Source organism: Gamsiella multidivaricata (genome assembly GCF_025024155.1).
Source record: "Gamsiella multidivaricata strain RSA 2152 chromosome Unknown BC939scaffold_61, whole genome shotgun sequence".
Taxonomy (NCBI): domain Eukaryota; kingdom Fungi; phylum Mortierellomycota; class Mortierellomycetes; order Mortierellales; family Mortierellaceae; genus Gamsiella; species Gamsiella multidivaricata.
In genome coordinates this window covers 198467-212257 of record NW_026251769.1, presented here as the reverse complement: position 1 = coordinate 212257, position 13791 = coordinate 198467, and the positions used below count along the sequence as shown (strand labels likewise).

At 48.4% G+C, this 13791-nt stretch overlaps 6 protein-coding genes across 6 annotated transcripts; 3 read left to right on the top strand and 3 right to left on the bottom strand.

The window, feature by feature from the left end:
* Positions 1 to 33: 33 nt before the first annotated feature.
* Positions 34 to 3009, bottom strand: BC939DRAFT_479636 (uncharacterized protein; the record flags this gene model as incomplete). Its single annotated transcript, XM_051558863.1, has 4 exons — positions 34 to 1838; positions 1926 to 2464; positions 2555 to 2607; positions 2791 to 3009. The coding sequence occupies 4 exons, from the start codon at positions 3007 to 3009 to the stop codon at positions 34 to 36; spliced, it is 2616 nt and encodes an 871-aa protein (XP_051409346.1).
* Positions 3010 to 3683: 674 nt separating this feature from the next.
* BC939DRAFT_400462 (D-isomer specific 2-hydroxyacid dehydrogenase) lies at positions 3684 to 4848 on the bottom strand (the record flags this gene model as incomplete). The annotated part of the gene is made up of 3 exons (XM_051552547.1): positions 3684 to 3956; positions 4050 to 4555; positions 4632 to 4848. The coding sequence occupies 3 exons, from the start codon at positions 4846 to 4848 to the stop codon at positions 3684 to 3686; spliced, it is 996 nt and encodes a 331-aa protein (XP_051409345.1).
* Positions 4849 to 5169: 321 nt separating this feature from the next.
* Positions 5170 to 6676, top strand: BC939DRAFT_484787 (SBDS protein C-terminal domain-containing protein; the record flags this gene model as incomplete). The annotated part of the gene is made up of 5 exons (XM_051559270.1): positions 5170 to 5216; positions 5641 to 5736; positions 5816 to 5945; positions 6082 to 6453; positions 6551 to 6676. 5 exons carry the CDS (start codon positions 5170 to 5172, stop codon positions 6674 to 6676), a joined length of 771 nt encoding a protein of 256 aa, XP_051409344.1.
* On the bottom strand, positions 6550 to 7914 carry BC939DRAFT_460254 (ubiquinone biosynthesis protein COQ4 mitochondrial). Its single transcript, XM_051556855.1, has 4 exons — positions 7728 to 7914; positions 7505 to 7618; positions 7194 to 7420; positions 6550 to 7091 (listed from the first exon to the last, which is right to left on the bottom strand). Exons 1-4 carry the CDS (start codon positions 7858 to 7860, stop codon positions 6738 to 6740), a joined length of 828 nt encoding a protein of 275 aa, XP_051409343.1. The 5' UTR covers positions 7861 to 7914; the 3' UTR covers positions 6550 to 6737.
* A 124-nt stretch (positions 7915 to 8038) lies between these two features.
* Positions 8039 to 9015, top strand: BC939DRAFT_505786 (uncharacterized protein; the record flags this gene model as incomplete). Its single annotated transcript, XM_051560711.1, has 4 exons — positions 8039 to 8075; positions 8164 to 8448; positions 8538 to 8648; positions 8768 to 9015. 4 exons carry the CDS (start codon positions 8039 to 8041, stop codon positions 9013 to 9015), a joined length of 681 nt encoding a protein of 226 aa, XP_051409342.1.
* A 626-nt stretch (positions 9016 to 9641) lies between these two features.
* BC939DRAFT_505785 (uncharacterized protein) lies at positions 9642 to 13193 on the top strand (the record flags this gene model as incomplete). The annotated part of the gene is made up of 6 exons (XM_051560710.1): positions 9642 to 9931; positions 10017 to 10032; positions 10131 to 10191; positions 10288 to 10661; positions 10793 to 11118; positions 11216 to 13193. The coding sequence occupies 6 exons, from the start codon at positions 9642 to 9644 to the stop codon at positions 13191 to 13193; spliced, it is 3045 nt and encodes a 1014-aa protein (XP_051409341.1).
* Between the last annotated feature and the right edge of the window lie 598 nt (positions 13194 to 13791).

Here is a 13791-nt window from a genome sequence, read left to right as displayed (position 1 = left end):
AGCTATTATTATTATGCACTCTGTCATTCTACTTTAGAGGTCTTCTGGCGCAGCCTGTCCTTTGGCGAACTCAATGAACACCTGTGCAAGGGTGGTCTGGCTGACCGAGTAGTCCTCGACACCGAGTTCCCTGCGCTTTTGTTCAAACAACCTGAACAGCTTCGCCAACATCTCCGTGGTGCGTTCGCCTTCCACGCGCGTGATCTCGTACTCCAAACTGGCCCCCAATGCTTGGACAAGTGTCACCCGACCTGTCCCCACCGACTGCTCCAGTGCCGCGCTCACTGCATTGGTGCTGTTGTGAGTTTTGACAATGACCTTGTACCCTGCACCGTACGTGTTCTTCAAACGCTGCGACGTGCCCAAGGCCTGAATGTGTCCGTTAGTGATGATACCGATGCGGTCGCACAGTGCATCGGCCTCCTCCATCGAATGGGTCGTCAGGATCACACAGGACGTGCGCTTCAGCTTACGGATCGAGTTCCAGATTAACTGTCGGATCGAGACATCTACCCCAGTTGTGGGTTCATCCAAGAATACGACCTTAGGACATCCGATAATCGCCATCGCCAAACTCAACCGACGTTTGTTTCCGCCTGAGAATGTCTTTGCGCGCTTGTTACCGAGATCTACAAGACCCATCTCCTCCAGCATCTGGTCCACGGCCGCATCGACCTGGTCTGGTGCAACACCCTTGATCTTGGCAAAGAGTCTCAAATGGTCGCGGGCCGTCAATTTGGGCCAGAGGACATCGAACTGTGGGCAGATACCGATCATGGAGCGCAAAGATTCATGGTAAGGCGAAATAGAGAGGCCCTCGATCATGCCGTTGCCCGAGGTTGGATCCTCAGCGCCAATCAGGATCTTGATCGTCGTGGTCTTTCCAGCACCGTTCGGCCCCAGATATCCAAAGCACTCATTTTTTTTGAATGAGAGATAAATGTCATCCAAAACCACATGGTCGCGCCTCTTTCCTCGGAGACGATACGTCTTGGATAGTCCAAAGAGACGAACTGCGTCATTCTCGTCCGGCGTGCCGGCTTCACTCTCGAGCCGAAGGCTCTCCTCAATGACCTCGGCATCACGCTCACGGTACTTGCCATCGACCAGGACAGTAGTATCTCGACGGGATAGGTTATCGGTGAGAGATCTATCCTTTTGAGTAGTAGTGAACGTAGAAGCAGACTTGGCACCGCCGCCACGGCGGCGGAAGAAGAAATCGATGGGCGACCGACGCGTTTGGATCAGGTTCTCGATCCAGAAGATGAGGACAAAATACAAGAGGGTCTGGAAGACAAAAAGAATCATGGAACAAAATGGTGCCTTTGTGATATCGAACGTGTCTTTGATAGAGTAGGGCGCTCCTGTGGTTTGGGCAAGAGCAATGGCAGAGATGGATCGTTCAAGCGCAAATGAGGGTGTGAGGAGACCGACCAGAAGAATAGCCAGGAGCGAGGCGCCATTAAACACAAACTGAACAAAAAAGTAGGGCACAAAAACGATCAAGCTGAGACCAATACCGAGGATCTGGCCGACAGATTGCGACTTTTGGAAGAATAGCGACAGGAAGTAGCCGAAAGCGATGAATGGCAAGCCCGAGACGAGGAGCAGAATGAAGTAGGGTACCCACGAACCCGAGACGATCATCTGCAAGCGGGTAGCGCCCATGAGCACAAAGGAAGCCAAGACAGGGACCAAATAGCAGATCCAGTCAATGACAAAACGGGCAAAGTAATAAATAACCGGCTTGATACCCATGTTCTGCAGATGCGCCTTTTGTCCGTTCTCCTTTTCAGTCACCAAATTGACGGCAACAAATGTGGTGAAGAACGAGAATGCTATACAAAGAGAATCCTTCATATGGTTAGAGAAGTAGTTTTCATCATTGTCATGGTTAATATCCATGGAGACACCTTTTCACTCACCGAAAGTCATAAAGGCTGGCACAATAAAGCTGGGAATGTCGACATTCTCACTGCCCTGTGCACCGAATGTTTTGAGCGTCGGCCTAAGATTTAGCCCCTGTGCAGCCGTCGCGCCATTACTTCCACTCGTAGCATCCACATTTTGTGTGAACCGATTTAGTGCACTTAACAAAAACGGAAGAGATTCGTTCTGGGCGATCGCCACGGTGAATCCAAGGTCAAGGCTTGCGCCATCATTACTGACCGAAGGTCCGAGAGCATCGAGTTCGAATCCAAGCTGTGGTTTATAGTCCTTCAAGATCGTGTTCTTGAGCATGTTCTTCGCATTCTGATGCTCATATGCCGCGACGTCGTCCATGGATGCATAGTCGACAAAAACTGGGTTGAATTGGCTATAGGTTTGTCGGAGACTCTGTTCCACAGAATCCGTCAGGTTGTTGAGAGCTGGAACGGCTTTGATGACTGGAAAGTACGCGACAGGTGTACCCACATACGACGTCGGGTCCTGGATCCCGGTTTCTAAGATAGTGAACGTTCGACTGTAGGAAAGAATTGGCAAGTGCAAAAGAAATTTTACGCATGAGTAGCCAATATTGACTTCGCCCAACGATTTCTCAGAGTCTACTTACGTATCAACGGAGCCAGCAACAACCTTGGGAATGCTGCTTTGGATTCCAAGTGACTAGAACAAAGGAGAGGACAGCGTAGGCAGTATTAACAAAACATTATTCTAATTTCGACCTTGCAACAAGTAAGGCGACCGGGATCAGACCACGATACGAGCCTGTTTTGCAAAAGGCACATTTGTATATTTGTATCACGGCGTGAACCAAGATGCCACGTTCAACAGAGGACAATTACTTACAATACCGATGGCGACACCGATCATGATGAGCGGGACTAGGGCACCAATGATATATACCGATGGATTCCTGAAGGTGACCATGAGGTTATGTGCGGCTAGAGCTCTGAACTGGTCCATCTTTGTAGGTGTGCGGGTGGCTTTGATGATGTCCATGCCCTTGATATCATCGTTGTTACGCTGGTGATGGTGATGAGGAGAGGGAGTGCTTAGCGTAACCATATTGGTTATGGTATTAAAGGGTGTCCTGAGGATGTACCTTTTTGTCGTTATTTGCTAGTGCTGTAGATATGAATATTACATAGGTATTATGGTGGTGAATGAAAAGATAATTATGATTGCCGATAGGGAGAAAGTTTTAAGGTTGGAAGGGCTGATGCTTTTTTATCCCGTACCTGAGGGTAACACACGCCGCGTTTTTTTCTTATTTTATCCGCCAGCTTCGATTGCGGAAAAAGGGGTGTAAAGAGTTGCGGTAAAAAGAGAAAATGAGGGGTAGAGAGTGTGTGTGTGTGAGATGCAGCGGGTATGGAAACAAGAAAATAGAGGGAAACGAGGCCTATTTATTTGTTAGGATTATTGGATTATTAGATTGTTCGATCGATGAATGGATGACTGGATGACTGGGTGGAATGAGGATGATGATAAAGAAAACTAGATGAGTAAACAATAGCCTTCGCCAAGCAGAGCAGTGGTTCCTCCCGTTCCCTCTTGGTCAACAGCCCAGTTGAATTAGTGTGAGGGAGGCGGTGCTCTCCTCGAATCTAGCCTAACATTATTGCCCATGGAGAAGTCGACTGAGGCACATGAAGCAGTCCATCAAGCTTTCTTTCGACTTTTTGGTTTTTATTCGCCGGCCACCTCACATAGACGTGTATGCTCCAATTGGTATACATTCACGCGTCGTGTGGAAAAGGAAGACGTTCTCTCTTCATACCACTGAGTACATTCTCAATAGCGATCTCTGACATCGCTGTCCGTGTCTCCAGAGTGGCGCTTCCAATGTGGGGCAACACAATGCAATTGGAGAACGAAAGTAGCTCCGAGTCCTTAGGCAGCGGTTCAGGGACAGTGACATCCAAACCAACTGATCCCAGCTTTCCTTCCTTCAGTGCCCGGATTAGGCCATCCTGATCCACAATCCCTCCGCGCGCTGTATTCACAAACACCTGTTGAACGATAAAGTAACGAGATTACTTGTCAGTATAATGATTGACTCGGACTCGATATTGCAACGTTGCTTACAAGATCAGATCACTTACCACAGAGCCTTTCATCTTCGAAAAGGCACTGTAGTTGAACATATTTTTCGTCTTGTCATTCAGGGCGCAGCACACACAAATCACATCCGACTCCTTTAACAATCTCTCCATCGCTACAAATTCAATCTCGCCTCCGATCGTTTTCTCACTCTCTTCCTTGCGCCGAGTCCCCTGGTACAGAAACTTTTGTACTCCAAACGCCTTCAGACGTTTGGCAACTGCGACTCCAATACGACCCAATCCTACGATTCCGACTGTCTTATCCGTCAATTGGGAGCCCAACAGCCATGTGGGACTCCATGCACCCCATTTCCCGTGAGTCACAGCGTCCATACTCTCGCGCATTCGACGCGCGGCTGCAAGCACCAAGAGCACGGTCGTGTCTGCTGTTGCCTCTGTGAGGACACCCGGTGTGATACCCAGAGCAATGTTGCGTGATTCCAGCTCTGGAACATTGACGTGGTCGTATCCCACGGACATGGTTGATACAACCTTGAGCTGCGGGCCTAGATATCGAATGATTCATTTATTAGATTTGGAGTGGTTGACCAGCGTTCAAATGCTGTGTATACTCGTCCATACCTGCTGCATTCAAGACCTCAGCATCAATGTTGTCGGTCAAAAGACAAAGGATCCCATCTGCACCCTTGGCCATCTTGAGGAACTCGGATCGAGGAATAGCACAGTCTTCTTTCCATTGAACAATATCGACATCCTTAAATCCTTTATCGAGCCGCGCCTGGGACGCCTGAGGGAGTGTGCGAGTGACGAGGAGTCGCTGGCGCTGCAAGTCGGTCATGGTAGTTGAGAAGGCTCTTCTAAGTAAGGCTGAGGTAGTCAAGGAGGTGGAGGCGAATGGGGAGAGAGATGCAGATGAGAGGGTGGACGAGATTCGAGGCTGGGTCAAGATGCGTTGAAGCACCATTGAAAAAGCGGTCTTGAGTCCTTGAAGTGTATGTGTGGGAGCGAGAGCGAGAGAGTAAGGACGTGTGTGTGAAAGATACGCAAAGAACGTATCGATTGGGTGTATAAGAGGGTGAGAGAGTATTTGGAGGGCACCGCGGACAGACGCGTGGGAAGACAGGGGAGCAGTAAGTGTGCGGGCAAGTGTTGGGCCAATATGGGGCCACAGCACAGACCCTGTCTTCACGCTATGGTTTTCCATCCGTACTTGAGCTATAATCCCTTCCCTCCCCTCCCCTGGATTCCGTACATGCAGTTGTGTTCCCCGTTGCTGGCTCCTGTGATACTGGAATCGCGGAGGGGTGACTGCTGCGGACAACAACATAATGCCCTTTTTTTTTTTTGCTTGTGCCTTCTCACCCCATTCTACTCTACTTATACACATTCACACAAACACCTCATCAACCATGGTTATCCTCCAAGTAAGCACAAGGACAATGCAGTTACACCATTAATAATGACAGCAAGGACATTGACTAACAATGCCATTACTACTCTCTTCATTCGTTTACTTTTAGTACAACGCCCAAATAAAGTACGACGCCGGAAGCTGGAGCACCGGACAAAGGGGGATTAACAAAGGAAGGCACTTGGTCTAATGATACTCTACATTCTCTTCTCGTTTTAGATTGACTAATGTCTCCATTGTCCGCTACCGCAAAGGCGGCAAGAGATTCGAGATTGCATGTTACAAGAATAAGGTCATGGAATGGAGAAACGGCGTGTAAGTTTCTCTGCAATGAATACCTTGTTCTTGGTTGTTTACTGCGGCTGACCAAGTATTTATTTTCAATGCATAATAGTGAAAAGGACCTGAGCGAGGTCATGCAGATCGACAATGTATTCCTAAATGTCTCTAAAGGACAAGCTGCCAACAAGGACGATCTTATAAAGTGCTTCAAAACAGAGGATCGTAACGCCATTATTCTGGAGGTAAAACGCATACAGACAGCAACCCAGCAGGGTATTCCGTTGTCAGTTTAATCGCCAGTACACCTGCAGGACTAAAGAAAAAAATCATACTCATGGCTGTGCGATCTCCTCCCTTCATCCCAATCTCTCTCTCTAGATCCTTAAAAAGGGAGAATTGCAAGTCGGCGAAAAGGAACGTTCAACAATGCTGGAAGGAATGTATCGCGATATTGCCACGACTGTGGCCGAAAAGTGCGTCAATCCCGAGACTAAGCGACCCTACACTGTGACAATGATTGAGAAGGCCATGGCAGATCTGCACTTGTCCGTCAATCCCTCGCGTTCCGCAAAATCACAGGCATTGGATGTGATCAAGCAATTGCTCGAGAAGAAAACCATTCCCATTGCAAGGGCGCAGATGCGGATCAGGATTATCGTCCCCTCCAAAGACGGCAAAAGGATAAAGGATAAGTTGATGACTATGGTCGCGTCCAAGGAAGACGAGGATCTGGATGAGAATTATGAATGGGTATGGATCTTTATTGTGTCCTCGACTGAAAAAAGAATTGCGCCCGCTACAGCAGCTGCTAATCATCATTTTATAAATCGGTCCTTATCCTCAACAGACATGTTTGATCGATCCTGGACAGTTCAGACCCATCAACGAGTTACTGCAATCAGAAACAAAGGGCAAGGGACAGTTGGAGATGTTAAGTTTGACGGAAATGAAGCAGGGTGATGAAGTGTTCTAACGTGGATCGTACTTCGAAATATATATTGAACGGGAAATAAAGATGCGCGTCTTAATGCAACTTATGCTTGAGGACATGGTTGAACGCCCAACTCCCGCTGGACCTCTTTGACGGGCTTTTCCATCCATTCTTCCCAACGAACATTCATCAGGAGCTTGGAGTTGCTTCCGTTCTCAAGCGCCCAGGGAACATATACATTGAAGAGCCGCTCCCGCTCTGCACTATTTAGCCTCAATGGGCCAAAGAATGACGACAGCATGGTCATTGGCAGACCAGTTTGGACCATTTCGAACCACTTGAGTGCAATCTCACCATCGACCGTGACCGGAAGTCCTGTCAATGTATGATAAAAGTCATGCGTCTCGCGGTATCGCTGCATCACGTACGCCAACTCCTCGGAATCCACGAAATGAACCTAGGCGATAACGCGGCGGATATGAACACATCATCAAATCAGAAAAAAGTATTCTGATGTTGCTGATCGGCATGCACGTTGCATAACACGGCTAGGACTTACAGGTTCGCGAGTGTCGGGTGAAACTTGCTGATCATCCAGGAAGCGAACATACTCTCGTCCAAATGCACCATCGGGTAATTGGCGCAGCATGTCAAGCTGCATAGTCTCTGATGTGATTTTGGGTCGTTCTCTCAGGATACGACGACCTTCTGGGTCCAGCAGCATTTGGTCTCTAATCCTGCTCAGAAAAATACCTCCTGTGGTTTCACCCAATGCGGCAACCATATCTAGAATCGGGGATCGATTTTGTCAGGACAAGAGCGTGACAGAAAAGGAAAACAGCATTCAGTTACAGCCGAAAAAAGACTTACCTCCGCGCAGAGGGTTGTAAAGGGCTGTAAACGCAGACCCAACAGCGAGGAGCGCCCGCTGGAATGGAGAGATAGGGATATGGCCCTCATAGAGCTTTTCTGTAGGGGAATGCACTAGAAGGATAACAAGGTTCACGTAGAATTGTCAATTGCTTTTCGCATGCGCTGAAAGCAGAAAGGGTTGAAGGTGAGGGGTTCAATGTGGGATGTGCTAAAACGTTACAAGGAGAGCGAAACGTGACAAAGGAAGCGCAGGGCGTTGAGCGCGTGGAAGCGAGGAATGAGTTCATTTTATGTTGTCTGAGGCATTGCGCTGGGAAACGCGTGCGCGTTCTTGACAGAAAACGTGCCGACATGGTCTAATGGTCGAAGGGGGAAGAACGAGGAAAAGGACGGATGCCGTTGAGCTCAACCTTGTGGTTGTCATTTCCGTAATTGACAGCAGCAGTCCTTTCCTTTGTTTTTCTCCCAGACCAAAACCTTTTTTCTTACTGCTAGCACATTAGCATACACTTCTGATCAGGACAAGAAGCAATGGCGAAAAACTATATTATCGAGCATATGGAGGAGGGTAAGTAGATATGGACAGAGTCAGGACTCTAATGAGCAAGGACTATATTTCCAAGCGATCCTGACAATTGCGTGTATTCAACTTGTAGGTATGCATGACTGGTGCAAGCTGGAGTATGAGCACATGGTCGCGGTCTGTGGACCAGAACATGTCTATTTCACAGCATTGACGCCAACGACTCTCGCAGATATGCCAGAGTCCCTGGCGAGGGCTCATTGTCATACTGAAGATATATTGACCATGGGTGATCGTATCCCTCACGAGAAGGTCTGCCTTCTCGATCCTGCTTCGCCCGATGTCTTGAGCCCAGAGGATGGCGACAAATTTGATTTCTTCTTGTTTGGCGGTATCCTAGGAGACGATCCACCAAGAGGTAGGAGCTCTATTCAGCTCTTTTTGTTCACGATGAAGTTTATGCAGTGGGACTAACATGAAAGTGATATCGCGATGGTATTGTTGTAGATCGCACCGGCGAATTGAGAAAACTTGGATTCGCAACCCGCCACTTGGGACCAGTCCAGATGACAACAGATACGGCCCTCAATGTCACTCGTCGCGTCGTCGAAGGACGAGGTAAAGTTCGAAAGCCGCGAGGACGCTCAATTGAAAGATTCGTTTTAGCAGTTGTTGGTCAGCAAGCAGTTGATGATCGCTAATACCCTCATTTTTATATGTTCTCAATCACAACATAGTCCCACTGGACAAGATTCCGTTTGTCGACCACCCAGAGATCAAGCTACGCAAGAAGGAGACGGTGACAATGCCCTTCAGATATATTATCAAGGAGTCATCGGCATCAGAGGAGGAGACAGCATCAACGACAGACGAGGCAGCAAGCAAGAAAAAATCAAAGAAGTCAAAGCAACCCGAGCCATTGCTTCCGCCAGGCATGATTGAGTTGTTGAAGAAGGATAACGACACTGCTCTGGATCTGTTTTGAGCGGCAAACTATCGAAGCGAGCACTCATAGATCAGGGACATAATAGACTAAATACACTCAACAGCTAGCTCTTATATGCGCGTATGTTGCTTGACTAGTCGATGGGCTCCCAGGACATTTGCCAAGTTCTTTGACAAATTGTTTTACTATGTTAGCGTGGGGTAAAGTCGACATGGGAAGATGCGCATATCCTTCAATGCACAGAAGAGAGCAAGGATAAAAAACAAAGATGGAAGTAGGGGCAATGTATGAAAGTCGACACCGCTTGGAGAGTGTTTGCCTTCGCCGTAGAAAAATGTGCCGGTTCTGATACTCCCGCTAGACTTTTGAGGTGGGCTGTTGCGACTTGAGAATAGTCAATATCACTGTGGGCTGTAGTAAAAGACGATGGTGAAAAAAAAGAGTCGATCCTGCTCGGCATTTCTTATGTGATCCAAGTATTCTCCCGGCCCCGTTATCAATAGTGAAGATGTCCTATATAAACCAGGGCCATTCCTTCGTCTTTTTTTCCTCAGTATTTGTAGCATATAATACATCGCCATCCGGTCCCCTGATTTCACTCTTCAAGAGACACTGCCTGACCATTCCATTGGTCCCCATTCTCCTCACTTTGGTTCCTTCTCATCATGAACTTGGACCGAGGCCAGATTGCATCGACTTGTCTTTCTATGAACTCGACTAACTCAGAGTGTCACTCCTTGCAGGAAATGCATCCACAAGATTCGGAGGCGCCTCTCATGGGTAGTAAAGCCCAGACACAACACCTCAACAACGAAGGCATCTCCTCTTCCTCGGCCCCACATATGACAGCCCAGGCAGCCTACAATGTCTCGTCCGAACCCTCACCAGCGAAGCAGTTGGTTGCCCTGAGTGCTAAGAATGTCAAAATCCGCGCCAGGGACCTGGCTCAGACAATGTAAGTTATTATGAAACATACCTTTCTCATCTTGTCAGAATAACATATCTGACAACCAATTTCTTTTCTTCGACTGCTTACATAGCAATTCATTGTTCGAGGTACGTTGGTGCTTAATGACATGGGAAGTGTGCACTTCGCATTTCGTACTAAACATGCCGTCTAATCATGTAATCTGCTCATCCGTTTCGTGCTACAGCCGGTATGGATGATGCTCATCCTGGTCTTCCTTCATCTCTCAGCCAAAAGCGCCTCCAGTCGTACGTGATCATAGCACCTACAATCGATCTCATGCATGATATGCTGCTGTAGCCCGGTGCACTCTGGCCTAAATATGCATTTTACATGGTGCATAGATATGAGTGTCAGAGCACTGCCCTACCTTTCCGTTGACACCTGCAAATCGACAACAGATTGCATCTACTTTGGATACACCGGCTTACCGGCTACAGATCCCATGATCGCAGAGCTCTCTGGGTTCTTTGCCGCATCGGAGCCCAATATAGTTGTCCCAAAGTTCTACACAGATGAAGCCGCCATGACTACCGCGTACGATACGTCGCCTGTCAATTTTGTGGTCGGTGCCGTCTTTCATGGTCCTTCCACCAACTTGTCGGCACCCTCGACTGCTGGAGGCTCACAGGCAGACCTGTACCAGTACACAATTCTGGCCAACCACACAGCCTATGTCTACAGCAATTACCTTGATACCCGTTTCGCCACTGCACAGGTAAGTCGATTTTCGACACATTATGCGCACACAAAGCAATAAAAAACTGAATAGGGTTTACATAAATCATTTAATAATCGCATCTACCACTTTTTTTTTTTTTTTTTTTTTTTTTTTTTTTCATCGGGTAGGCATATATCGAGCGCGCTGCTATTAATTTGCGCCGCAAGGCCAACAACAAGTCCACTCTTTCTTCGCCTTTGCCTCTGAAGACCGACCCAGGAACGGCTCCGAGCGGTGTAGGACGGACCTTTATCTCAACTGCCGAATTTGTTGGATTGTCATCGTCAATCAACCAGAGCTTGAACGCCTATTATATCATCTTTTGCTTCCAAGCAGTCTGGTTGGGGGTCTTAAGCATTTTGGTCATGGAGAAGAAGAAAAAGATTCGCATGGCCATGACCATGATGGGCATGAGTAGAAACTCTTATTTGGTCTCTGTCTGGATCATGCAAAAGTGAGTACAAATTCTGCTTTAGCGATTTGATGGAGGTGTGCTTTGAGAGTGGACTGTCGATATTAACGCGGATGCCCTCAAACCATTACCGGAATAGTATTCAGAACTTGGTTACGTGCGCGCTCATGATCTTGATCCTGTTTGTCGGCCGCATTTTCATCTACACAAACGCGTTCATCATCTGGCTTCTCTTGATACTCTTCTCTTTCAATGCCACGGCGTTCGGAACTATCGCTGCAGTCTTCATTCGCGACACCAAAAAGACCAACAGCGTATCTTTTGTGATCCTTATTTTCACAATTGGAAGTTATGGTATCTGCGCAGCTCTTGTCTTTGGAGCCAGTCAGGTTGTCTCTCCAACAACCGAGACGCTCCTCTTCCTGATCCCCTCGGTTGCGTTGGGAAGAGCAATCAATTTTATCACAGGTACGGAAGCCGCACTCGGAGGCGTAACATTTGAGAACCTCTCCTCAGGACCCTGCGGCAAGGCTCTTTGGATGTTGGCAGTTGACTGCATTATTTTCTACTTTTTGGCGTGGTATGTGGATGCGGTCGTGCCAAACGAGTTCGGCGATGCGCTGCCGCTAGACTTTTTCCTGAGACCAAGTTATTGGGGCATTGGACAGTATCATCATGCAGGGGATGCTGGACTGAGGGAAGGTAACCAGGCCGACTCGGCGCCTTGTTCTCATGGGTACAGCAGTGGGCACGCTGATATGTTCGAGGAAATCAACGTCTCCCATATTCCGGTTCAAGACAGGGGCATTGTCCGGGTCAGGGGCCTTCGAAAGAACTACACGACAGGGCCCGGATGGGCATATCATATTCCAATCTGGGGTCTTTTTATTCGGATCCTTTATCCTCCAAAGTCGGAGCGCACTATGGGGCCGTTTTCGGGCGTACAGAAGCATGAGGTGGTCGCTGGATTGGATCTTGAGGTTCACAGGAACGAGATCCTAGGATTCCTCGGTCATAATGGGGCCGGAAAGACGACCTCCTTGTCGATGATCATGGGTATGGTGAAGCCATCTGCCGGCACAGTCATTGTCAATGGACATCTTATGCCTGGAAGCGATGCTGTTGGTGCGCGAGACGTGGATATGAGGACGTTGTCGGAGGTCCAGAAGCAGATGGGTATATGTCCGCAGCACGACGTACTTTTTGAAACATTGACAGCCTGGGAGACGATGCAGTTGTATGCCGCGATTAAGGGCGTCAAGGTTCAGGGCCGCAAGTCTGCAGCAAATCTAGGATCCCAACAATCGACGCCCAAGGGGCTGCTCGACGAGTATTTGGAACATCTCCTGGATGATGTCTACCTCAAGGAAAAGAAGCACGAGCGTGTCGTGACATTTTCGGGTGGTATGAAACGCAAACTTTCTGTTGCACTCGCTTTCTTGGGTGATCCCAAGGTTGTTCTGCTGGATGAGCCCACAACGGGCATGGACATCTTTTCTAAGAAGCAGATTTGGCAGCTCATGCAGGACTCCAAGGCTGGACGTGCTATCTTACTGACGACACACTCGATGGAGGAAGCGGACGCGCTCTCGGACAGGATTGCAATTCTTTCCAAGGGTGAACTCCAGACCCTCGGAAGTTCACTGTTCCTTAAGAACCGCTTCGGAGTCGGCTATCGTCTGAGTCTCGAGAAGCGCCGCGTTATGCTGGCAGACCAGATGCATCAGCAGAGAGCAGACATCCAGTCTAGCAGTTTGTTGGATGCGCAAGAGTCGGCCGTGGTGCTGTTTAATGAAGAACGTGCAACGGCGATTGTGCAGCAGCACTTTCCGGATGCAATTATCGACGTTAATACGGCAACGGATATCACATATGTGCTTCCGACTACAAGCACGGTCGAGCAGCGAAACGGACGTACGGCTCAACAGTACATTGAAGACAAGAAGGCAGCCTTGCCTGCGCTATTCAGTCAATTGGACGAAGAGATTGCAGCGAACAAATTGGGTGTCAGAAGCGTGGGACTTTCGCTTACGACACTAGAGGAGGTCTTTATCAGTCTACAAGAGCAGGATGAAGCCGAGGAACTTGCAAAAGAAGGGGAAGGAAACGGCAATTAGTTCACAGCATGATTCTTCAGCTAATAAATCAAATGCAAAGGTACTTTCTTCTCGCTGAAGCGTATCAGAAGATGCTGGCCACTTTCAGCTTTTTTATCCGGCAGCTGAGCTCGAGTCCTCGCAGCAGACTGACTCAGGATCTTTGACGAGCACCCCAGGTCACCACTTGCTCACTAAGTACGGTGATTGAGACGGGCCTCACTCACTCACTAAGGGCAGTATTACATTTAAGAGTATAAATATATAATTTTGGGAGGTGCAAGTGAGGCAGCTAAAATTTGGTGGCCATGCGTTCAAGGATAGCACCGCCCGCTGCCGTCCTCGATGTGACGTGATTTTTCCCCTCTTCTTTTCTGCGGACAAGGTGTGGCAAACAAGGCTTGAGCGTTCATAGCGCAAGCAAAACGAGGCGTTCTTTTTTGTTTGCCAATAGTGTGTTCCCTCGTCCTCGCTCCTTCTCTGTCTTCTGTGCTCCGCCTCCATCCCCCTCTGCGAAACACACAGCATCCATCATCTTCATCCACATCCTCATCATCCCATTGACTGATCTCGCCCACCCACTTCACCACCCTGTTGCACGACAGCAAAGAAGGTTTGT